This window comes from Triticum urartu, chromosome 3A, assembly GCF_056163025.1.
Source record: "Triticum urartu cultivar PI428250 chromosome 3A, HENAU_Tu73, whole genome shotgun sequence".
Lineage (NCBI taxonomy): Eukaryota > Viridiplantae > Streptophyta > Magnoliopsida > Poales > Poaceae > Triticum > Triticum urartu.
Window position 1 is genome coordinate 100,511,108 of NC_141875.1, and position 24,591 is coordinate 100,535,698.

The 24,591-nt window shown below is 45.7% G+C and overlaps 2 protein-coding genes across 2 annotated transcripts; both read left to right on the forward strand.

Annotated features, from left to right (window-relative positions):
- The first annotated feature begins 387 nt into the window (after positions 1-387).
- On the forward strand, positions 388-1,289 carry LOC125548060 (uncharacterized). Its single transcript, XM_048711752.2, has one exon. It carries the CDS (start codon positions 566-568, stop codon positions 941-943), a length of 378 nt encoding a protein of 125 aa, XP_048567709.1. The 5' UTR covers positions 388-565; the 3' UTR covers positions 944-1,289.
- A 19,425-nt stretch (positions 1,290-20,714) lies between these two features.
- Positions 20,715-21,422, forward strand: LOC147978765 (uncharacterized). The gene is made up of 3 exons (XM_087516665.1): positions 20,715-20,777; positions 20,891-21,067; positions 21,138-21,422. Exons 1-3 carry the CDS (start codon positions 20,715-20,717, stop codon positions 21,420-21,422), a joined length of 525 nt encoding a protein of 174 aa, XP_087372791.1.
- Positions 21,423-24,591: the final 3,169 nt, after the last annotated feature.

Consider the following 24,591-nt stretch of genomic DNA (forward strand, 5'->3'; position numbering starts at 1 on the left):
AAATGGTGTATCTCTTCTCTTCCTCAGCAGCGACGCGCTCCGAAAACTGTGGCTTCTACTTCATCGAAAACGAAAGCTGCGTTGTTCGTGGGTTTCATGGGCTCACGGCACTTTGCTTTCTTCTGTACCGACACCCAACCTTCTCGAGATATTTCAAAGAGGAGAAACACCCCGCCCACGGGACAGCCGTGCCCGGTCGAAACGACCCGAGGAGCCGAAGCCCACACGCCCACGGTCACGGGCGCACACACACCCCCACCGTAAAAGCGACGGCGAGGGGCGCCCCGTGCGATTCGCGCCGCGTGGCCGCCCCGGCCCATCCCCTTCCCCCGCCCAGCCCGCGAACCTTATCCACCCGTTGGCCCCCCTCCGCTTTATTAACCCCACCACCATTCTCGGCTCCGTTCCATCCCATTCCCATCCCACCACCTTTTCCGAGCAAGCAAAAGCAGCGAAGCGGACCAACCCAATCCATCTCATCTCCTCTACTCTGAATCGCGAATTAAACCCACCCGCGAATCCTCCGATTCTTCTTCTTCCTCTCGCGGCGCGAAGCAACCAATCAATGGCGGTGGCCTCGGGACCCGCGGCCACGTTCTCCGCCCGCCCCGCGGCGCCGGGCGCCGGCCGGCCCTGCTCGTGCGCCGCCGCGGCCACCGGAGGTGCCAGGTTCCGCGGCGCCGACGGGAAGTGGTGGGCGCCGCTGCTCGGGTGGTCGGGCCAGCCCGACTACATCGACGCCCAGCCGGCGCCCCTGCCGGAGGAGGAGCGGGCTGCTGCTGGTGCTGCGGGCGCGAGGCGGTTCGGGGTGCTGACGGAGGAGAAGGCGCGGCAGCTGCGGGTGCGGATGATGGAGACGGAGAGCTTCCACGACGCCATGTACCACTCCGCCATCGCCTCCCGCCTCGCCTCCGCCGCGCCCGACGGCGACGCCAAGCCGTAGAGCGCGGAGCCGAGCAGCTCAGGCTCAGCTCGCCGGCCGGAGCCATGGGAGACGCGCTGTCTGTGCACAGCTGTACATACGCTTTCGTTTGTTCTGTCTGTCCTGTTGACCGTTACTGTACCCCATTACGTAGTCAAGAAGAGGCTGGTAATATTTAGGACAGGGCCCCTTCAGACCCTCCTTCCTGAACTTGATTATTCCATGGAGATGGGACTGCTTACTTAATCTTACTAGTAGTTCTGGAGCAAAACTAGCTAGCAGTAGCACCTGAATGATGAATGTACAAAAATAATTTGGTTGTGCTGATGATTTAAGTTTCGGTTTGCTCATCAGTGTTTTACTTTTACTGCAAGGTGTGGTTACGCTGAATCCAACTCCGCGGAATCACAGTCGATTGTCAAATTCAGATGCTCGCGAGCTGCAAAAATGACCACTGATTGATGTTTCTCCGGTCACTGTGGATTGCATCAACTGCACGTCGTCTTCACCAATAATTAACCCATGGGACTTTGCGTCCCTGTCGACCCCCTCCTGATAAGTAATCCCAGTAGTTTATTATAAAGAGGATTAACACATCCAACCTCATCGCCATTTGATTCAACTCTGTGTCGTACGCTGCCGGTCCGCCATTGGCCGGCTTGAGAGACCGACGCCGACCTCTGCCTTTGATCCGATCTGATCCGATCCATGCTAGATTAGATATCGAGTGTAGCGTAAGATGTAAAGCGGTTTTGCTGTTTCTCAATCGATTGAGCAGCAGCAATCGCCCAATCAGCGTTGTTTTTCTTTTCTCATTTCACCTTTTGCTTCCCCGTTCTAATTTGCTTTAGGGCGCACTTGGATCTCAGCCGCATATGTGAAAGAATATTCACAGCGTATTTGAAAAATGTTGTATCGAGTATTTAGAAAAATATTCGTTGCGAATTTGAAAAGTGGTAATCGTGTATTAAAAATTGTTCATTGCATTTTGAAAATGTTGGTCGTGCATTCAGAATGTTCACTGAATGTTCACAAATTATTCCATATTTAAAAAATGTTCATCATGTATTTGAAAATGTTGACCACGTGTTGGAAAAAATGATCAACTTGTATGCACTGTAAAAAATGCTCATTATATATTACGTATAAAATTTAAAATAGGTAAAACTCAAAATGCAGATGCACCGATCGCAACTAGGGGCGCAAAGATCATGCGCTCCCTCTCCCTCTGCCCTAGTACCCTTGAAGCTTGTGTTGTTGTTTGCAATATGTAAATTTGCAAATAAAGTTGTAGCATGTAGTACAACTGTAGGTTAAAGATGGACATGCAATTGCGGGTTGGTGTGCACGCATGCCCTCATCTTAGTATCAAGGGCGAGAAAAAACACCATAAATAACTTGTAGTTAGTGAATAATAATACATCCATCGGGCCAACCCTGCAGACTGTGATAGACATGCTGCGGACAAAAAAGAAATGGAGAAAAAGAAGAAAATTGAAAACCTGCACTTGCTACCCCTTTTTAAACCATAAAGTTGCGCCCTTCTTAAAACTTGAAGTAGCAACCTCTCCTCAAGAATTGTGGTTGCACCTCTTTGAAAACTTGTAGTTGCGACTCTCTTACAAAACTTGCGGTTGCAACCCTACTTGAAAATTTGCAGTTATAATCCCGCTAGAAACTTCTAGCTCCCCCCCCCCTCCTGTTGGGGATATAACTATTAGGTATGACCCGCCCAGGAGGGGGCGGGTCATCCTTATAACGATTCATCACAATGAAGCCTAAGATCATATGGCAGTTCATAGGTAGGCTTAGCAGAGGGCCCAGACCCGATGGCGGCTTAAGGCCCATAGATATAAACCGCCATGTGTGTAAAGCTTGTATTGTAATGTATGTAAGAAAGTTCACCGAGCCGGATACGTTGTATGAGCCGGCCGGGACTCTGAGGGCCGCAGGGCGTCAACCCGTGTATATAAGGGGACGACCTAGCGGCGGCTTAGGGCAAGAAACAACAGATCGAGAGCCGGGTCCAGCATATTTGCTCCCTGCTCATCGAAACCCTAGCAATACCAACCACAAACTGGACTAGGCTTTTACCTTCATCGTAAGGGGCCGAACCAGTATAAACTCATCGTGTCCTTTGTCCTGATTAATCCCTTTAAGCTAACATCAACGCGATGGCTCCATGACTAAGTCCTCACACTAGGACATCTGTCATGACAATTCCACGACAGTTGGCGCCCACCGTGGGGCTATCGCACGATGGTTTCGAGTTCTTAAAGGGCAGCTTCGAAGGGATCGAGGGATACGCCGCGGGCCGGGTGACCAAGAGTCGCCGCGGCAAGCTCTACATCGACGACGTAGGCTGGGGCCCCGAGGCCGACTCAATTGAGTACGGGTACCGGGTCCCCTTCGATGGACTCCACGTCTTCATCGGCAAGATTGGCGAATCGGGCCCTGAGCCGGACATCTGCACCAACATCGTCGAGACGGCTCGGCGTACGAGACCCGCCCGGGTTCGGCTTGCCATGAATCATGCCTTCGTGGGATTTATCCATGGAGTGGAATCTGAGGATAGACCAGCATCTCGTGATGAGACCGTCGTCTACTCTGATGGCGAGTCATCCACCGGTGAGACAGAGTCATTGTATCAGCTGCCAGACGGCCGGCTTGGGGGCTATTCCAATGGCGACAGCATTCCGAACCCCTGTGAGCTGCCGAATCGGGTTGCAATCTTCATGGCTGGTACACAGCCCGTGCAGCATTCATCAACAGCGGCAGAGTTGATTTCCGGTTCAGCAACGGCAACGGCTGCCGGGGCAGGAGGCCCTGAGCGCCCGCCGGCTCAAACTTTAACTGATCTATTGGAAAAACTGACAGCACTGTTAACAGCGGCGGTTAACCCGGCGGATCAAGATCAGCATAATGCGGCAATCACAAAGCTGTGTGATGAGATAGTGTGGGCCAAGGAGGAGCTAAACGCAGAAAGCGCCAGGATGGCTGAAGAGCGAACCGCTTTGGATGCTTAGGCTTGACGGATTCAGTCACAATCTTTCCAGCTCATGTTAGATCAGAACGCTTTTCAATGAAGTTATGAGGAGGAGGCATCAGACTTGTCTGCCTTCGGTTTATGAGGCAAGGAATCTCTTTAACACGCCAGGAGCAGGAACCATGTCAGGACCCCGATTCTAAGTCACACCGATCTAGCCTGTAACACCTCATATCACTTTGCGGCCTCACGCACGGTATTCCCACGGGTGTCGCCTTACCATGGCCCGGGACCGCTTGCGCCTTTTGGCTCACGTATATGATAGTGTCACTAGCATCCATATGACAGAGAATCCGGGCCGACATGACTAGTCGTGAACCCAAAGTGGCACTAACTTATGGGGACAGGCATACATGAATCAACATCGAGCATGTCGGTCAGCAGCGTGCGAATCCGGGCTGTAGCACTGGGCTAACAGGACTCCGATGAATCGGGCTGTAGTGGGCTAGGCAGGACTCCGGATGTCACCGCGTGACATTTCCCCGAGGGGACAGACACAAGAACAAAGTGAATCACATGCCGGCCAGTCAAGTGTTCCAGAGCAGTAGTGCTGGGCTAGCAGGACTCCGGTGAACCGGGCTGTAGCGGACTACTATGGCTCATGGAAGCACAAGACTACATTTCCCCATAAGAGAGGCTACCAAGGATAAACAACTAGGTTGTCGGATCCCACACATACCAAGAATTTCAATCATACATACAATATGCTCAATATGTGCAATACAACATGGCATCACAACAAGACTCTATGACTCAGAGTAATTATTCATTAGGCTCCGAGGAGCGAGATATTACAAACATGGGTCTCATGACCCAACATTCAGAGCATACAAGTCAAAGCACATGCGGAAGCTTAGCTTGTCTGAGTACAGACAACTAAAAATGAAGAAGGCTAAGGCACCTGACTATCTACCAGACCCTCCCAAGGGTACAAGATCATAGCTGAGGTAACAAGCTAAACATCGAAGTCCACGTGGAACTACTAGCGAGACTGAAGTCTCTCTGCAAAACATAAAATAAGCAAACGTGAGTACAAATGTACCCAGCAAGACTTACATCAGAACTAACTACATATGCATCGATATCAACAAAGGGGGTGGTGGAGTTTAACTGCATCAAGCCAGCTTTGACTTAGTGGCTAACCTAAACTACGACTGCAAGTAACTCTTTTGAGGTGGCGCACACGAGTCCACATATTCACCATACCAATACACCACTATGGATCCGCTCCCGTCTCCCTACGAGAACGCCATCCATAGCACTCACGCTTATCTTGCGAGTTTTAGAGTATCCACTTTCACTTGTCTATGAACTATGCAAGGGGTCCAAGTTTCCATATCCGAGGAATCCGGCTATTCGAATAGATAATGATAACCCTGCAGGGGTGTACTTCTTCACACACGCTCTCGCCACTTACCACCATGTACACATCGTGTATCTCGGCAACCTTCAAGTGGAAGCCTGGCGAGGGAGTCGGCCACGACCTGACTAACCAACAAGTCTCTAGTCCAGGTTTATCTCCTATTCGGGTTCCATCCACAAGGAGGTCCGGCCGGGGTGTCGCTCACGGCCCCAAACGATGTGTGCAGGGTTCCCAAGCCCACCATCCGGGTGCCACTTGGTACACCGTGCCACTGTGCCTAGTCTGTCCCAAGCCCACCTATATCGGGTGCCACTTGGTAGACTACTAACACTACCTACAAACACCAGAAACTAGTTGCAACTCCTGGACAGAGATCGAGTTGATTAATAAGTCGAGAGAGCTTGGAGCGCCCAGAGCCCAATGTGTGGTAGTAACTGATCATGGATCACAAACACAGAACTCAGTTCCTGAGGACGGCTGCAATGAGACAACCCACCATGTACTCATACATGGCCTCTCACCGCTACCTTTACCAAATCGTGTTCACATACTTAGCTCACACACAGTAAGACATGTTCATCACCATTCCAATTCATCCCCGATGAATCAGACCTGTCTCAACTCTAAGCAGTAGCAGGCATGACAAACAAGCATGAATGAGTAGGCACATCAGGGCTCAAACAGCTCCTACTCATGCTAGTTGGTTTCATCTATTTACTGTGGCAATGACAGGTCATGCAGAGGAAAGGGGTTCAGCTACCGCAGCATGTAACAGTTGACACGGTGTTGTCCTAATGTAGTAAAAGAGAGCAGGAGCGAGAGAGTGGGATTGTATCGGAATGAACAAGGGGGTTTTGCTTGCCTGGCACTTCCGAAGATGATATAACTCTTCATCGGTGTCATCGAACTCATTGTCGGAACGAACGTCTACCGAGAGGGAACAACCACCGGCAAACACAAAAGGAACCGCAATCAATGCAATGCACATACATATGAATGATATGTCATATTAAGGTACTGAATTGACCTAGTGCAACAGTTAGCCATATTCATTGAAGTGGAATTCAAACCTATAGCAAATTCCAACTCCAAAACTAATTACCATTTATTCCATAATCATGAATTTTCCTAATCAGTGAGGTTAACTTGTTCAAACATGCATGAAAATACCATATTTAGATTCTTTATATTTTTCTGATAATTTTTCATATATAATTTATCTTATTTGGAGTTATAGATAATTTTCTATGAATTTTAGAAGTTTTAGCTATTTTCTAAAAATAAATAAATCATTTAGATTTATTTTAAATCCAGAAAAGCTTCATGACGTCAGCATCGCGTCACCCTTGTGTCAGCTGGTCAAAGGCCCGGCCTAGGGTCAAACCTAACGCGCGGGTCCCGCACGTCAGTGGCACAGTTTTAGTTAACTAACTAATTAGAGGTTAAATTAGCAACTAACCTAGCTTTGACCAGGGACTGGGCCCACATGTCAATGACTCCAGGGAGTCAAAGGGTGGTCAAACCCGGTCAAAACGACCGGCGGTTAGCCGCCGGCGACGGCAGTCGCGGCGGAGGGGCTCGGAAATCGCCCACGGGGCGCCGTTTTGAGCGTGGTTTGCTGCTGCAGCTTGCTAGCGCTCGCGCGCATCTAGTGGTGGCTGCGTTTGGGCGAAGGGTGGCCGGAATCGAGCCCCGCGACGAGCTCAGGCAGCGGCGGCTACGGTCATCGGCGAAGCAGCGGCTACGGCGTGCAAGCGAGGAGAAGGAAAGGGGGGTTCGGACCGTGGCCTCACAGTGAGCACGATGGGCGGGTCGGCGAGCTTGGGGAAGCACCGGAGCGAGCGGAGCGGCGAGGGAGATCTCCGGCGTCCGGCGGTGAAGATGACGAAAATGGCGGCGAGACGGAGCACTCCGGCTCGTTTCCTTCGGCGTGGAGACGAGGTGCGCGACGAAGGAGCTTCTAAACATGGCGATGCGGCGAGAGGGGAACGGTGGCTACGCGTACGCACGACGGCGGCCGACTGCTGCTCTCGGACGGAGCTCGGGGAGGAGCTGGAGAGGGGGAGGGGGCCAGAGAAGCAGGAGGAGGACAGAGAGGCTCCAGGGCATCTCCAAGCGCGGGGTCAGGGAGAAGGATGGGCCTCCAGCGTGAAGCAGGAGGAAGACGACGCGGTGGGGGTAGGTGGGCCGCCAGGTGGGTGCGGGTAAGGGGCCCAGGTGAGTCCTTCTCTCTCTCTCTCTCTCTCTTTCTAATTCTGTTTCTGTTTTCTATTTATTTTGATTTGTTTTGAATTAGTAAAAATACTAACTCATTTTGTAAAATCCTGACAAAAATTATGGGCACTATTTGAATTATTTCCAACAGCCCCCAATTATTTTCAGAAGTATTGAAGCATTTAAAATATTTATAGGCATTAAATGCTCCAATTCAAATACAATATGATTTAACTCAAAAATCCATAAATGACCAAGAAATATGCTCATCATTTTTGGCAGAGGTATTCACCTTTATCATAAATCATGAACATTTTCAAAGGCATTTTGGATTCATTGAAGATTATTTTAGGTTGAACCTATTTGACTTGATCTGGTGCTAGGGTTTCAACAATACCCATTTCAACTTTCAAAGAATTTTAGACATGATGCATCGATGCTTGTGCAACTATTTGCAATCAAATTCTAGGGCTGTGACAAACTAGTAACCCGGTAGTAGCAAAACGGGTTGAAGAACTTGGGACTGGTACGCTGGTTCAGCCACGCACAATGGACCCGCCTCGTCAGAACACCAACCCGCCGCAGCACGTGCTGACACCACCGGGTCATTATTCTAACCCTTTGGATAACATGATCACTACGGCGTCACGATTGGCGGCAATCCCGGTTGATGGTGAGTCGCCAACGGCGGTTGAGACACGGAGGGCCAGAGAGCTTCACCAGACGGCATTAACTCAGCAGCAGGCCTATTCTTACAGTCGGGATAGGATTCATTCCACCCCTAGTCCGAGCCGAAGTTACAGCAGACATCTTGATGAGTCGGCGGTGTCAAGCAGTGGACGGAACCATAACCCTCCGCGCAGGTATAACCAGGCGGGTGGTGGTGCTCATGCTCAAAATGTGGTGGATCAAGGAAGAGCCCGTCGAGAGGCCGAGTTAGCGGCACAGTATGCGGCTTGATGTCTACTACACAACCTTCTTCTTGTAGACATTGTTGGGCCTCCAAGTGCAGAGGTTTGTAGGACAGTAGCAAATTTCCCTCAAGTGGATGACCTAAGGTTTATCAATCCATAGGAGGCGTAGGATGAAGATGGTCTCTCTCAAGCAACCCTGCAACCAAATAACAAAGAGTCTCTTGTGTCCCCAACACACCCAATACAATGGTAAATTGTATAGGTGCACTAGTTCGGCGAAGAGATGGTGATACAAGTGCAATATGGATGGTAGATAAAGGTATTTGTAATCTGAAATTATAAAAACAGCAAGGTAACTAATGATAAAAGTGAGCGTAAACGGTATTGCAATGCTAGGAAACAAGGCCTAGGGTTCATACTTTCGCTAGTGTAAGTTCCTCAACAATAATATCATAATTGGATCACCTAACTATCCCTCAACATGCAACAAAGAGTCACTCCAAAGTCACTAATAGTGGAGAACGAACGAAGAGATTATGGTAGGGTACGAAACCACCTCAAAGTTATTCTTTCCAATCAATCCGTTGGGCCATTCCTATAAGTGTCACAAACAGCCCTAGAGTTCGTACTAGAATAACACCTTAAGACACAAATCAACCAAAACCCTAATGTCACCTAGATACTCCAATGTCACCTCAAGTATTCGTGGGTATGATTATACGATATGCATCACACAATCTCAGATTCATCTATTCAACCAACACATAGAACCTCAAAGAGTGCCCCAAAGTTTCTACCGGAGAATCACGACGAAAATGTGTGCCAACCCCTATGCATAGGTTCATGGGCGGAACCCGCAAGTTGATCACCAAAACATACATCAAGTGAATCACGTGATATCCCATTGTCACCACAGATATCCACGGCAAGACATACTTCAAGTGTTCTCAAATCTTTAAAGACTCAATCCGATAAGATAACTTCAAAGGGGAAACTCAATCCATTACAAGAGAGTAGAGGGGGGAAGAAACATCAAAGGATCCAAATATAATAGCAAAGCTCGCGATACATCAAGATCGTGCCAAATCAAGAACACGAGAGAGAGAGAGAGAGAGAGATCAAACACATAGCTACTGGTACATACCCTCAGCCCCGAGGGAGAACTACTCCCTCCTCATCATGGAGAGCACCGGGATGATGAAGATGGCCACCGGAGAGGGATTCCCCCTCCGGCAGGGTGCCGAAACGGGTCTAGATTGGCTTTCGGTGGCTACGGAGGCTTCTGGCGGCGGAACTCCCGATCTATTATTCGTTTTGGAAGTTTTTGGATACGTGGGTATATATGGGTGCAGGGAGTACGTCAGGGGAGCCACGGGGGCCCCACGAGGCAGGGGGCGCGCCTTAGGGGGTGGGCGCGCCCCCCACCCTCGTGGGCAGCTCCCGTATCTTCTGACGTGGGGTCCAAGTCCATCACGTGTGTTTACTTCCAAAAATAACTTCTCCAGTTGATTTCGTTCCATTTCGACTCCGTCTGATATTCATTTTCTTCAAAACACTGAAATAGGCATAAAACAGCAAATCTGGGCTGGGCCTCCGATTAATAGGTTAGTCCCGAAAGTAATATAGAAGTGGATAATAAAGCCCAATATTGCCCAAAACAGTAGATAATATAGCATGGAGCAATCAAAAATTATAGATACGTTGGAGACGTATCACGGCTCGTCAACCAACTCCGGTTCGTCCAACCACCTCTGTGGAGCCAGCTATGACCTTTAGAAACCTGGGCGTGCCATGCTTGGTGTCGGATCTGCGTAATGAGCGCCTGCCTAAGGATTTTTAGGGTCCTCGCAAGGTGCCTAACTATACAGCCGATTTGAGCCCGGAGGCATGGATTGAGAGTTATGAGATGGCCATGGAGTTGCTGGATGTTAGCGAGGCTTCATGTGCTAAATATTTCCCCCTGATGTTAGAAGGGACGACCCACACTTGGTTGAAAGGGCTCCCTGCCAATTCCATCAGGTCACGGGCCGCGTTAAAGGCCCGGTTCATTCAGAACTTCAAGGATACATGTAAACAACCCATGTAAATATTGGATCTGGCCTCCTGTGTACAAGAGGAAGGTGATTCAACAACCCATTGGGTGCGCCGGGTCTCAACAATCTTGCACTCGTCGGATCGATCAATGTCGACTCAGCGGTTTTGATGTTAGAGAACAATTGTCGTTTCATGCCTTTAAAGCAGAAGCTAGGGCGGCTCAAGCACCACTGCAATGACATGGGGATGCTCATGGCGGCTCTCGTTAAGTATGCTGACTCTGATAGTACCAAGGACCCCGAGTCTGACGATGACAAGCCGGGGAAGGGAAGGAAGAGCAGCAACGCCAAGAGGCAGGAGCATAACCCGGGAGGCAATGGTAAGCGCAAGGCTGATAATAATTTTAATTTTGTGGCTAACACCAATGCACAGAATAGTGGTTAGCGTCGCAAGGGTAAACCACCCCCATGAGCCGGAGGATCTGATATAAATCTTGAACATATGTTAAATCAGCCTTGCCCAAAATATGGTACGAAGGAAAGACCATCTGGGCACCTATGGAAGGATTGTCACATTATGAAGGAGTACAAGAATTCCAATCTTTTTGATGACAGCCATGGGCCAGGTGGCGGCTCTGGGCTTGGCTCTCACGGTCCGGGTTATGGCGGTGGCGGTTCTAATTGTGGATTCCAAGGAAACCAAGGTAATTACAACAACCAGGGTGGTTACAACCAGTAGAGTAATCGGGGGGGGTCAGCAGCAGAAGTCTGGTTATCAGATCAACCCAAAGCAGTTGAATAGTGGGCAATACCACGTGTTCAACACTAGCTTGTGTAAACGTGACCAGAAGCTTCATAAGAGATCGGTTAATGTCGTTGAGCCGGCGGTTCCTCGTTATCTGCGTTGGTCTGAGCAGCCCATCGTGTGGAGTCGGGAAGATCACCCGCCCCGGGTTGATAATCGGGGTCATTTGGCTTTGGTGGTCGCACCTCAGGTCGGAGGATATAAGTTTACCAAAGTACTCATGGACGGACGGAGCAGCATCAATATCCTTTATTATGAAACTTTCCGTCGCATGGGGTTAACTGATGAAAATCTTAAGCCGTCAAACACTGTTTTCCATGGCGTGGTGCCTGTTAAGTTGGCATATCCAGCTGATAAGATAGCTCTAGAAGTTGTTTTTCGAGATGATCATGACTCTAGGTCAGAGATGTTGACCTTTGAAGTGGTCAAGATCCACAGCCCCTATCACGCTATGTTTGGACGGCTGGCTTATGCCAAATTCATGGCACGACCTTGTTATGTATATCTGCAGCTCAAGATGCCGGGTCACAAGGGAACCATCGCGGTGCATGGGAGTCGTCGGATAGCCCTGGAATGTGAAGAAGGAGATGCGGCTTATGCTGAGTCGGTTTGTGCAACGGAGGGGTTAAAATTTTACAAAGACAATGTTGACCCGGCACATATGACGTCTTTGAAAAAGCCAACCATGGAGCATGATCCGGTTCTCAAGTTTAAGTCACCAGACGATACCAGGATGGTTGATTTTGTCCCTGGCGACTCATCCAAGCAATTCAGCATCAGTGCTAATCTGGATGCGAAATAGGAAAGCGCGCTCATCGAGTTCGTCCGTGAGAACCGGGACATCTTCGGATGGAAGCCTTCAGACATGTCGGGTGTACCAAGAGAACTCGTTGAGCACACTCTTAATATTGATCCAAATTTTAAGCCAGTCAAGCAGTTTCTTCGTCGTTTTAATGAGGAGAGGCGGAAGGCCATCAGAGAAGAAGTAGCCTGGCTCTTGGCAGCTGGGTTTATCATTGAAGTTTTCCATCCTGAGTGGTTGGCTAATCGGTGCTGGTACTTAAGAAGAACGACACTTGGCATATGTGTGTGGACTACACGGATTTAAACAAGACTTGTCCGGCTGATCCTTTTGCTCTCCCTCGTATTGATCAGATTATTGATGCTATGGTGGGTTGTGAGCGTTTGAGTTTTTTGGATGCTTATTCTAGTTATCATCAGATCAAGATGGTAGTTAAGGACCAGGAGAAGACATCTTTCGTAACTCCCTTTGGATCCTTCTGCTATGTGTCTATGACTTTTGGGCTCAAGAGTGCCCGGGCGACTTATCAGAGATGTGTGCAAAATTGCCTTAATAACCAAATCAGGCGTAATGTTCATGCTTATGTGGATGATATTGTGGTGAAGTCCAGAGAGAAGGAGACATTGATAGATGATTTGAATAAAACCTTTGAAAATCTCCGGGTTGACAAGATGATGATTAACCCGGCCAAGTGTGTCTTTGGTGTACCGGCACGCAAACTCTTGGGGTTTTTGATGTCTAACAGAGGTATTGAAGCTAACCCGGAGAAGATTAAAGCCATCACTTCACTGGCTAAGCCGCCATGTATCAATGATGTGCAACATTGATGACCCACAAGTGTAGGGGATCTATCGTAGCTTTTCGATAAGTAAGAGTGTCGAACCCAACGAGGAGCAGAATCAAATGATAAGCAGTTTTCAGTAAGGTATTCTCTGCAAGCACTGTAATTATCGGTAACAGATAGTTTTGTGATAAGGTAATTTGTAACGAGTAGCAAGTAATAAAAGTAAATAAGGTGCAGCAAGATGGCCCAATCCTTTTTGTAGCAAATGACAAGCTTGGACAAACTCTTATATGAAGGAAATCGCTCCCGAGGACACATGGGAATTATCGTCAAGCTAGTTTTCATCACATGCATATGATTCGCGTTCGGTACTTTGATAATTTTATATGTGGGTGGACCGGTGCTTGGGTACTATCCTTACTTGGACAAGCATCCCACGATTAACCCCCATTGCAAGCATCCGCAACTACAACAGAAGTATTAAGGTAAACCTAACCATAGCATGAAACATATGGATCCAAATCAGCCCCTTATGAAGCAACGCATAAACTAGAGTTTAAGCTTCTACCACTCTAGCAACCCATCATCTACTTATTACTTCCCAATGCCTCCCTCTAGGCCCAAACAATGGTGAAGTGTCATGTAGTCGACGTTCACATGACACCACTAGAGGGATGACAACATACATCTTATCAAAATATCAAACGAATACCAAATTTACATGACTATTTATAGCAAGACTTCTCCCATGTCCTCGGGAACAAAGGTAACTACTCACAAAGCATATTCATATTCATAATAAGAGGGGTATTAATATGCATAATGGATCTGAACATATGATCTTCCACCAAGTAAACCAACTAGCATCAACTACAAGGAGTAATCAACACTACTAGCAACCCACAAGTACCAATCTGAGGTTTGGATACTGATACGTCTCCGTCGTATCTATAATTTTTGATTGTTCCATGCCAATATTATTCAACTTTCATATACTTTTTGGCAACTTTTTATATTATTTTTGGGACTAACATATTGATCCAGTGCCCAGTGCCAGTTCCTGTCTGTTGCATGTTTTTGGTTTCGCCAAACGGAGTCCAAACGGGATAAAAACGGATGGAGCTTATTTTAGGAAAATATGGAAAATTCGGAAGGAAAATTAACGCAAACCAGTGCCCGAGGTGCTCACGAGGCAGGGGGGCGCCCCCCCCCCCCTCTAGGGGGCGCCCCTACCCTCGTGAGCCCACCGTAAGGCGGTTGGCGCTCTTATTTTTCCGCAAGAAAGCTAATATTCAGAAAAAGATCATGGCGAAGGTTTCAGGCCAATCGGAGTTACGGATCTCCATATATATACGAAACGGTGAAACAGAGCCAGAAGAGAACGCAGAACCAGAGAGAGACAGAGAGATAGATCCAGTCTCGGAGGGGCTCTCGCCCCTCCCACGCCATGGAGGCCATGGACCAGAGGGGAAACCCTTCTCCCATCTAGGGAGGAGGTCAAGGAAGAAGAAGGAGGAGGGGGGCTCTCTCCCCCTCGCTTCCGGTGGCACCGGAGTGCCACCGGGGGCCATCATCATCACCGCGGTCTTCACCAACAACTTCACCGCCATCATCACCAACTCTTCCCCCCTCTATGCAGCGGTCTAACCTCTCTCTTACCCGCTGTAATCTCTACTTAAACATGGTGCTCAACGCTATATATTATTTCCCAATGATGTATGGCTATCCTATGATGTTTGAGTAGATCTGTTTTGTCCTAATGGCTATTTGATGATCGTGATTGGTTTGAGTTGTATGTTTTATTATTGGTGTTGTCCTATGGTGCTCTCCGTGTCGCGCAAGCATGAGGGATTCCCGCTGTAGGGTTTGCAATATGTTTATGATTTGCTTGTGGTGGGTGGCGTGAGTGACAGAAGCACAGACACGAGTAGGTAGGTTGTTTGCGTATGGGATAAAGGGGACTTGATACTTTAATGCTGTGGTTGGGTTTTGCCTTAATGAATCTTTAGTAGTTGCGGATGCTTGCTAGAGTTCCAATCATAAGTGCATATGATCCAAGTAGAGAAAGTATGTTAGCTTATGCCTCTCCCTCAAATAAAATTGCAATAATGATTACCGGTCTAGTTATCGATTGCCTAGGGACAAATAACCTTCTTGTTGACAAAAGCTCTTTACTAAAAACTAATTTAGTTGTGTCTTCATCTAAAACAGCCCCTAGCTTTTATTTACTTGCTCTTTATTATCTTGCATACCTATCCAACAACACCTACAAATTACTTCTAGTTTCATACTTGTTTCCGGTAAAGCGAACGTCAAGTGTGCGTAGAGTTGTATCGGTGGTCGATAGAACTTGAGGGAATATTTGTTCTACCTTTAGCTCCTCCTTGGGTTCGACACTCTTACTTATCGAAAGAGGCTACAATTGATCCCCTATACTTGTGGGTTATCAAGATCTTTTTCTGGCGCCGTTGCTGGGGAGCAATAGCGTGGGGTGAATATTCTCGTGTGTGCTTGTTTGCTTTATCACTAAGTAATTTTTATTTGTTGTTCTTAGTTGTTTCCTATCTTTAGTTATGGGTAGGAAATGCAAAATACCAAAAAAAATAGTTGTACCTACTGAAACAATGGTTGAAGAACCAATCAAAATCTATCACACTGCTGAAGCTTATTACTTGGATCATCTTCGGTCCCTATGTGCTCGTGCTGAAACCCCAACTAGTTTAGTTGAGGGCAAATCCTTAGATGAGCATGCTTGTTATGTGCGACACCGTATATCTGGAAAAGGGAAACTATTATGGGGTCAAATTCAACGTTTGCAATGCTATGCTTGGAATTTATGTGAAATATATGATTTTACTTGTTGTTCTGAAAACCCTAAGAAACACCTTCCCTATCAATGTGAGTTTAGTAATAATGGAATCGTATCTTCGTATGCTAAGGGTGTTTATAATTACTATGATGTTCAACAAATTGAAGAATTCGTTGCTTTTAAGGGTGCTTTTGAAATTGCTTCTTTGATTGAAAAGTATGATGCTACTCTTCATAAATCTGAAAATTTTGCCATACTTGAATATTGTTATGAGAATTATGCTTCTAATGCTTATGTTAAACTATATATTGAGGAATACTCCGCTGTCCAAGAAGAGACTAATATTTTGCAGGGGTCTATGGAAGAAGAAATTGATGAAATTGTGAGCTCATTGGATGAAAAAGATGAGGAGGAGAGCGAAGAACAAAAGGAGGAAGAGCGGATTGATCACCCGTGCCCACCTTCTAATGATAGTAACTCTTCAACTCATACATTGTTTAATTCCCCTTCGTGCTTACCGAAGGATGATTGCTATGATGACTGTTATGATCCCTTTGATTCTCTTGAAATATCCCTTTTTGATGAATTGTTCTTTTATGACATGCCGATGCATAGGAAGAGAGTTAGACTTCGTCATTGCTTGATATACGTTGCTTTGTGCTCACTACTAAATTACAAATCATTGCTAATTAAAATTGGCTTTGATATACCTTGGGATCCGGGAGGATTCACTACTTGAGCACTACATGCCTAGCTTAATGGCTTTAAAGAAAGCGCTGCCAGGGAGACAACCCGGAAGTTTTAGAGAGTCGTTTATTTCTGTTGTGTGCTTTTATAAAGTTTAAATATAAAAATAATGTGCCAAGGTTTGCCTTTAGGATGTTTACATTTGCTTGACGGTTTGTACGGTGCAGGACAGAAACTTTGGCTGTAGTACGTGATTTTAAATTTTTAGCTGGAATGTCAAATGGTTCTGATTCTTTTTGCACTGTCTTCCTATACAAATTGTTTATCTTTCCTAATTTTGGTAGAATTTTTCAAGTATTAGAAGTATGGTGAATGTTCAAATTGCTACAGACTGTTCTGTTTTAGACAGATTCTGTTTTTGATGCATAGTTTGCTTGTTTTGATGAACCTATCAATTTATATCAGTGGATTAAGCCATGAAAAAGTTATATTACAGTAGACACAATGAAAAAACAAAATATGAATTGGTTTGCAACAGTACTTAGAGTAGTGATTTGCTTTATTATACTAACGGATCCTACCGAGTTTTCTGTTGAAGTTTTGTGTGGATGAAGTGTTCGATGATTGAGAAGGTTTCGATGTGAGAAGAAGGAAGAGAGGCAAGAGCTCAAGCTTGGGGATTCCCGAGGCACCCCAAGTAAATATTCAAGGAGACTCAAGCATCTAAGCTTGGGGATGCTGGGGAGGCATCCCCTCTTTCTTCAACAAATATCGGTATGTTTTCGGATTCGTTTTGTTCATGCGATATGTGCAATCTTGGAGCGTCTTTTGCATTTAGGTTTTTATTTTTCTTTTATGCACCATGCTGGTATGAGATAGTCCTTGGTTGATTTATAGAATGCTCTTTGCACTTCACTTATATCTTTTGAGTATGGCTTTATAGAATGCTTCATGTGCTTCACTTATATCATTTGAAGTTTGGATTGCCTGTTTCTCTTTACATAGACAACCGCCATTTGTAGAATGCTCTTTTGCTTCACTTATATTTGTTAGAGCATGGGCATATCTTTTGTAGAAAGAATTAAACTCTCTTGCTTCACTTATATCTGTTTAGAGAGATGACAGGAATTGGTCATTCACATGGTTAGCCATAAAATCCTACATAAAACTTGTAGATCACCGAATATGATATGTTTGATTCCTTGCAATAGTTTTACGATATAAAGGTGGTGATATTAGAGTCATGCTAGTCAAGTAATTGTGAAATTGATAAATACTTGTGTTGAGGTTTGCAAGTCCCGTAGCATGCACGTATGGTGAACCGTTATGTAACGAAGTCAGAGCATGAGGTGTTTATTGATTGTCTTCCTTATGAGTGGCGGTCGGGGACGAGCGATAGTCTTTTCCTACCAATCTATCCCCCTAGGAGCATGCGCGTAGTACTTTATTTTGATGACTAATAGATTTTTGCAATAAGTATGTGAGTTCTTTATGACTAATCTTGAGTCCATGGATTATACGCACTCTCACCCTCCCATCATTGCTAGCCTCTCTAGTACCGCACAACTTTCGCCGGTACCATAAACCCACCATATACTTTCCTCAAAACAGCCACCATATCTACCTATCATGGCATTTCCATAGCCATTTCGAGATATATTGCCATGCAACTTCCATCATTATCATATACATGACTTGAGCATTCATTGTCATATTGCTTTGCATGATCGTAAGATAGCTAGCATGATGTTTTCATGGCTTGTCCATTTTTTGATGTCATTGCTACGCTAGATCATTGCACATCCCGATACACTGCCGGAGGCATTCATATAGAGTCATATCTTTGTTCTAGTATCAAGTTGTAATATTGAGTTGTAAGTAAATAAAAGTGTGATGATCATCATTATTAGAGCATTGCCCCCAAAAAAAGAGGCCAAAGAAGCCTAAATAAAAAAAAAGGGGCCAAAGAAGCCCGCAAAAGAAAAAAGAAAAAAAAGGGGGCAATGCTACTATTCCTTTTTTCCACACTGGTACTTCAAAGTAGCACCATGTTCTTCATATAGAGAGTCTCTTGAGTTATCACTTTCATATACTAGTGGGAATTTTCATTATAGAACTTGGCTTGTATATTCCGATGATGGGCTTCCTCAAATGCCCGAGGTCTTCATGAGCAAGCAAGTTGGATGCACACCCACTTAGTTTCAGTTAGAGCTTTCATACACTTATAGCTCTAGTGCATCCGTTGCATGGCAATCCCTACTCACTCACATTGATATCTATTGATGGGCATCTCCATAGCCTGTTGATATGCCTAGTTGATGTGAGACTATCTTCTCCTTTTTGTCTTCTCCACCATCATATTCTATTCCACCTATAGTGCTACGTACATGGCTCACGCTCATGTATTGCGTGAAAGTTGAAAAGGTTTGAGAACATCAAAAGTATGAAACAATTGCTTGGCTTGTCATTGGGGTTGTGCATGATTTGAATACTTTGTGTGGTGAAGATGGAGCATAGCCAGACTATATGATTTTGTAGGGATGAGCTTTCTTTGGCTATGTTATTTCAATAAGACATAATTGCTTGGTTGGTATACTTGAAATATTATTGTCTTTATGTCAAAGGATAGATTATTGCTTTGAATCACTCGTGTCTTAATATTCATGCCATGATTAGACATATGATCAAGATTATGCTAGGTAGCATTCCACATCAAAAAAAAATATCATTTACCTACTCGAGGACGAGCAGGAATTAAGCTTGGGGATGCTGATACGTCTCCGTCGTATCTATAATTTTTGATTGTTCCATGCCAATATTATTCAACTTTCATATACTTTTTGGCAACTTTTTATATTATTTTTGGGACTAACATATTGATCCAGTGCCCAGTGCCAGTTCCTCTATGTTGCATGTTTTTGGTTTCGCAAAATATCCATATCAAACGGAGTCAAAACGGGATAAAAACGGGCGGAGCTTATTTTTGGAAAATATAAAAAATTCGGAAGGAAAATCAACGCGAACCAGTGCCTGAGGTGGTCACGAGGCAGGGGGCGCCCCCCCCCCTAGGGCACGCCCCTACCCCTCGTGAGCCCACCGTAAGGCGGTTGACGCTCTTCTTTTGCCGCAAGAAAGCTAATATTCGGGAAAAATCACGGCGAAGGTTTCAGGCCAATCGGAGTTACGGATCTCCATATATATACGAAACGGTGAAACGGAGCCAGAAGAGAACGCAGAACCAGAGAGACAGAGAGATAGATCCAATCTCGGAGGGGCTCTCGCCCCTCCCACGCCATGGAGGCCATGGACCAGAGGGGAAACCCTTCTCCCATCTAGGGAGGAGGTCAAGGAAGAAGAAGAAGGAGGGGGTCTCTTTCCCCCTCGCTTCCGGTGGCACCGGAGTGCCACCGGGGGCCATCATCATCACCGCGATCTTCACCAACAACTTCACCACCATCATCACCAACTCTTCCCCCCTCTATGCAGTGGTGTAACCTCTCTCTTACCCGCTGTAATCTCTACTTAAACATGGTGCTCAACGCTATATATTATTTCCCAATGATGTATGGCTATCCTATGATGTTTGAGTAGATATGTTTTGTCCTAATGGCTATTTGATGATCGTGATTGGTTTGAGTTGTGTGTTTTATTATTGGTGCTGTCCTATGGTGCTCTCCGTGTCGCGCAAGCGTGAGGGATTCCCGCTGTAGGGTTTGCAATATGTTTATGATTTGCTTATGGTGGGTGGCGTGAGTGACAGAAGCACAGACCCGAGTAAGTAGGTTGTTTGCGTATGGGATAAAGGGGACTTGATACTTTAATGTTGTGGTTGGGTTTTACCCTAATGAATCTTTAGTAGTTGTGGATGCTTGCTAGAGTTCCAATCATAAGTGCATATGATCCAAGTAGAGAAAGTATGTTAGCTTATGCCTCTCCATCAAATAAAATTGCAATAATGATTACCGGTCTAGTTATCGATTGCCTAGGGACAAATAACCTTCTTGTTGACAAAAGCTCTTTACTAAAAGGGACAATTTGATTTATGCCCCTAGTTGTGACCCCCTCGTCTGTTTTACCCCTGGTTTGAGAAAGTCACCGGTTCTGTCCACACCACTTTAGAATTCTTTCGTTTTTGCCCTTCCGTCATGGCTCCGCTTGGTCAGCGCCGTTTGACCACATACAGCGCTCCGTTTTGGACATTTTTCCCCTATGTCCCCAGCGCCGATACCCCTTCGTCCTCCTCGAGCTCTCGTGTAGAAACAAACAGAGTGTGGGAGAGCTCGTGAAGAACGGGATCGAGAGCCGCCGTGGGAGAGGCCCGAGTGGGAGGAGAAGATGCGGACGACAAGCTTCCCGTCGTCAAACTCCTCGACGGCAGCTGGTTCTACTGCCGCAGAGGTAAGTGGAGCACTCCATGGGGATTTGGGGATTTTCTAGGGTTTCAACCATTTGACCCCCTCATTCTAGGGTTTCTCTGATTTGGGGATTTTTTTGCTCTTCTTCTGATTTAGATCGATGGGATGGGGATTGTGGAGCTCATCTCGGAGTACCATCACCCAGACGAATCATTTTCCAGCTTGGAGCCTAGATCTAAGCACCGTTGCCCTGGACATGGCCTAGTTCCTGCTCATCGGGTGGCTTGGGGAGGGGCTAGCACGGGCCGACGATTTTTGGGTTGCCCTCTTGATGTAAGTAGTTGCTTGTCAATTTGGGAGGTTGTTGTTATTTTGAAATTTCTAATTTTGTTCATCTAATTAGTTGCCAGATGAGTGCAAGTGGGTGGTTTGGGTTGACCCTCCTCCTCCACTGCGTGTGGCCCTTGCATTTGAAGATCTACATGCAGAGATTGAACACAGCTGGATCAAGTCCCACAAATTGCAGAGGGAAAATATGGAGCTATCAAAGAAGAACCGTGCTTTGAACAAGAAACCGAAGGAGAGAGATGAGATGCTCAATGTTTGGGCAGTGTTGTTTAGTGGAATTGTTGTATGTGTTGTAGTTGTGGCTTTATCAGTGTTATCACAGAATCAAGCCACTAAGTGAAGCAAGTATGTTTATTGTTCTTGTAGTGCAGGATATGGATGAACTTTGTAATGTACCAATCCTAATGTAATGCTATTTGGTGTCCTAAATTTCTGCAGTTTGGTTCATGTTGGTAGATGACTAGGGAGATGACCAAATTGTCGTCGTCGACGACAATTTGGTTCTTATTGGCAGATGACTAGGGAGATGACCAAATTTTCGTCGTCGACGACAATTTGGTTCTTATTAGCAGATGACTAGGGAGATGAACAAATTGTCGTCATCAACGACAATTTGGTTCATATTAGCAGATGACTAGAGAGATGACCAAATTGTCATTGTCTGCGACCGTGTCCTTGCCTTGCGGCCGCGGACGCCGCAGGTGGCACTGCTGTCGTCGCCATCGTCCACCATTCTTGCCTTGCGGCCGCGGGCGCCGCAGGTGGCACCGCTGCCGTCGCCGTCGTCCACCATCTCCAGCAGTCACCGTGGGCACCGCAGTCGTCAACGATGTCGCCTCCTAGCTAGGGTTCGTGAGAGTGGGAAAGGGGAGAGAGTGGGGAACGGGAGAGAGTGGGGATGAGAGTGAGATGGGCCCGAGTGGGTTCTGTCCTAGAGGGGGGCAAGCAGGGTCCAAAACGGAGCGCCGTATGTGGTCAAACGGCCCTGACCAAGCAGAGCCGTGACGGAATGGCAAAAACGAAAGAATTCCAAAGTGGTGTGGACAGAACCGGTGACTTTCTCAAACTAGGGGTAAAATAGACGAGGGGGACACAACTAGGGGCACAAAGCTAATTGTCCCTTACTAAAACTAATTTAGTTGTGTCTTCATCTAAAACAGCCCCTAGCTTTTATTTACTTGCTCTTTATTATCTTGCATACCTATCCAACAACACCTACAAAGTACTTCTAGTTTCATACTTGTTTCTGGTAAAGCGAACGTCAAGTGTGCGTAGAGTTGTATCGGTGGTCGATAGAACTTGAGGGAATATTTGTTCTACCTTTAGCTTCTCATTGGGTTCGACACTCTTACTTATCGAAAGAGGCTACAATTGATCCCCTATACTTGTGGGTTATCAGATACAAAGATTGGATACAAGAGATGAACTAGGGTTTGAGATGAGATGGTGCTCGTGAAGATGTTGATGGAGATTGACCCCCTCCCGATGAGAGGATCGTTGGTGATGACGATGGTGATGATTTCCCCCTCCCGGAGGGAAGTTTCCCCGGCAGAACAGCTCCGCCGGAGCCCTAGATTGGTTCCGCCAAGGTTCCGTCTCGTGGCGGCGGAGTTTCATCCCGTGAGATTGCTTATTATTTTTTCTCGGACGAACGACCTCATATAGCAGAAGATGGGCATCGTAGGGCCACCAGGGGGCCCACGAGGCAGGGGGCGCTCCCAGGGGGGTAGGGCGCGCCCCCCACCCTCGTGGCCAGGGTGTGGGCCCCCTCTAGAACTTTCTTCGCTCAATATTTTTTATATATTCTAGAAATAACTTCCGTGAAGTTTCAGGACTTTTGGAGCTGTGCAGAATAGGTCTCTAATATTTGCTCCTTTCCAGCCCAGAATCCCAGCTGCCGGCATTCTCCCTCTTCATGTAAACCTTGTAAAATAAGATAGAATAGGCATAAGTATTGTGACATAATGTGTAATAACAGCCCATAATGCAATAAATATCGATATAAAAGCATGATGCAAAATGGACGTATCAACTCCCCCAAGCTTAGACCTCGCTTGTCCTCAAGCGAAAGCCGATATCGAAAAATATGTCCACATGTTTAGAGATAGAGGTGTCGATAAAATAAAATACGGACATGAGGGCATCATGATCATTCTTAGAGCAGCAACATATATATATATATATATATATATATATATATATTGTCATATGATCTCTTATGCTAAAGTAACAATTCAATCACAATTTCAAGTATGAATCATAAACTTCATTGAGAACCAACAAACTCTAATCTCAGTCATTGAGGCAATTGCAATTTATCATAACATAGGAAAGAGTCAATATAAGAGCTTTTCAGCAAGTCCACATACTCAACCATCTTTTAGTCTTTCATAATTGCTAACACTCACACGATATTTATGGTTATGAAGTTTTAATCGGACACAGAGAAAGATAGGGGCTTATAGTTTTGCCTCACAACATTTTACCTCAAGGGTAATGTCAACAATAATAGTTCATGAAAACTCACATCCAATTAGCTATATATATCAGGATCTTTCCAACACATTGTGCTTGCCAAAGGATAAAATGTAAAAAGGAAAGGTGAATATCACCATGACTCTTTGCATGAAGTATAAGACAAGAATAAAAGATAGGCCCTTCGCAGAGGGAAGCAGAGGTTGTCATGCGCTTTTATAGTTGGATGCACAAAATCTTAATGCAAAAGAATGTCACTTTATATTGCCACTTGTGATATGGACCTTTATTATGCAGTCCATCGCTTTTATTTCTTCCATATCACAAGATCGTATAAAGCTTATTTTCTCCACATTAATAAGTCATACATATTTAGAGAGCAATTTTTATTGCTTGCACCGATGACAACTTACTTGATGGATCTTACTCAATCCATAGGTAGATATGGTGGACTCTCATGGCAAAACTGGGTTTAGGGATATTTGGAAGCACAAGTAGTATCTCTACTTGGTGCAAAGAAATTGGCTAGCATGAGAGGGAAAGGCAAGCTCAACATGTTGGATGATCCATGACAATATAATTTATATCAGATGCAAGAGAACATAACCCATTACGTTGTCTTCCTTGTCCAACATCAACTCTTTAGCATGTCATATTTTAATGATTGCTCCCAATCATAACAAATGTCCAAGATAGTATATTTATATGTGAAAACCTCTCTTTCTTTATTACTTCCTATTAATTGCAACAATGACTAAAACTATGTTTGTCAACTCTCAACAACTTTTACTCATAATACTCTTTATATGTGAGCTCATTACTCTCCATAAGATCCATATGATATCTTTATTTCTTCTCTTTTATTCTATTCCCTCAAGATCATAGCAAAATAATCAAGCCCTTGACTCAACACTAATCTTTATTACATATAGCTCACGGACTCGATTACATAAGAAGATCATAAAGCAAAACTCACAACTAGATCATACTAAAACTTTATTCTACTAGATCAAGATATTATCAAAAGGATCGAA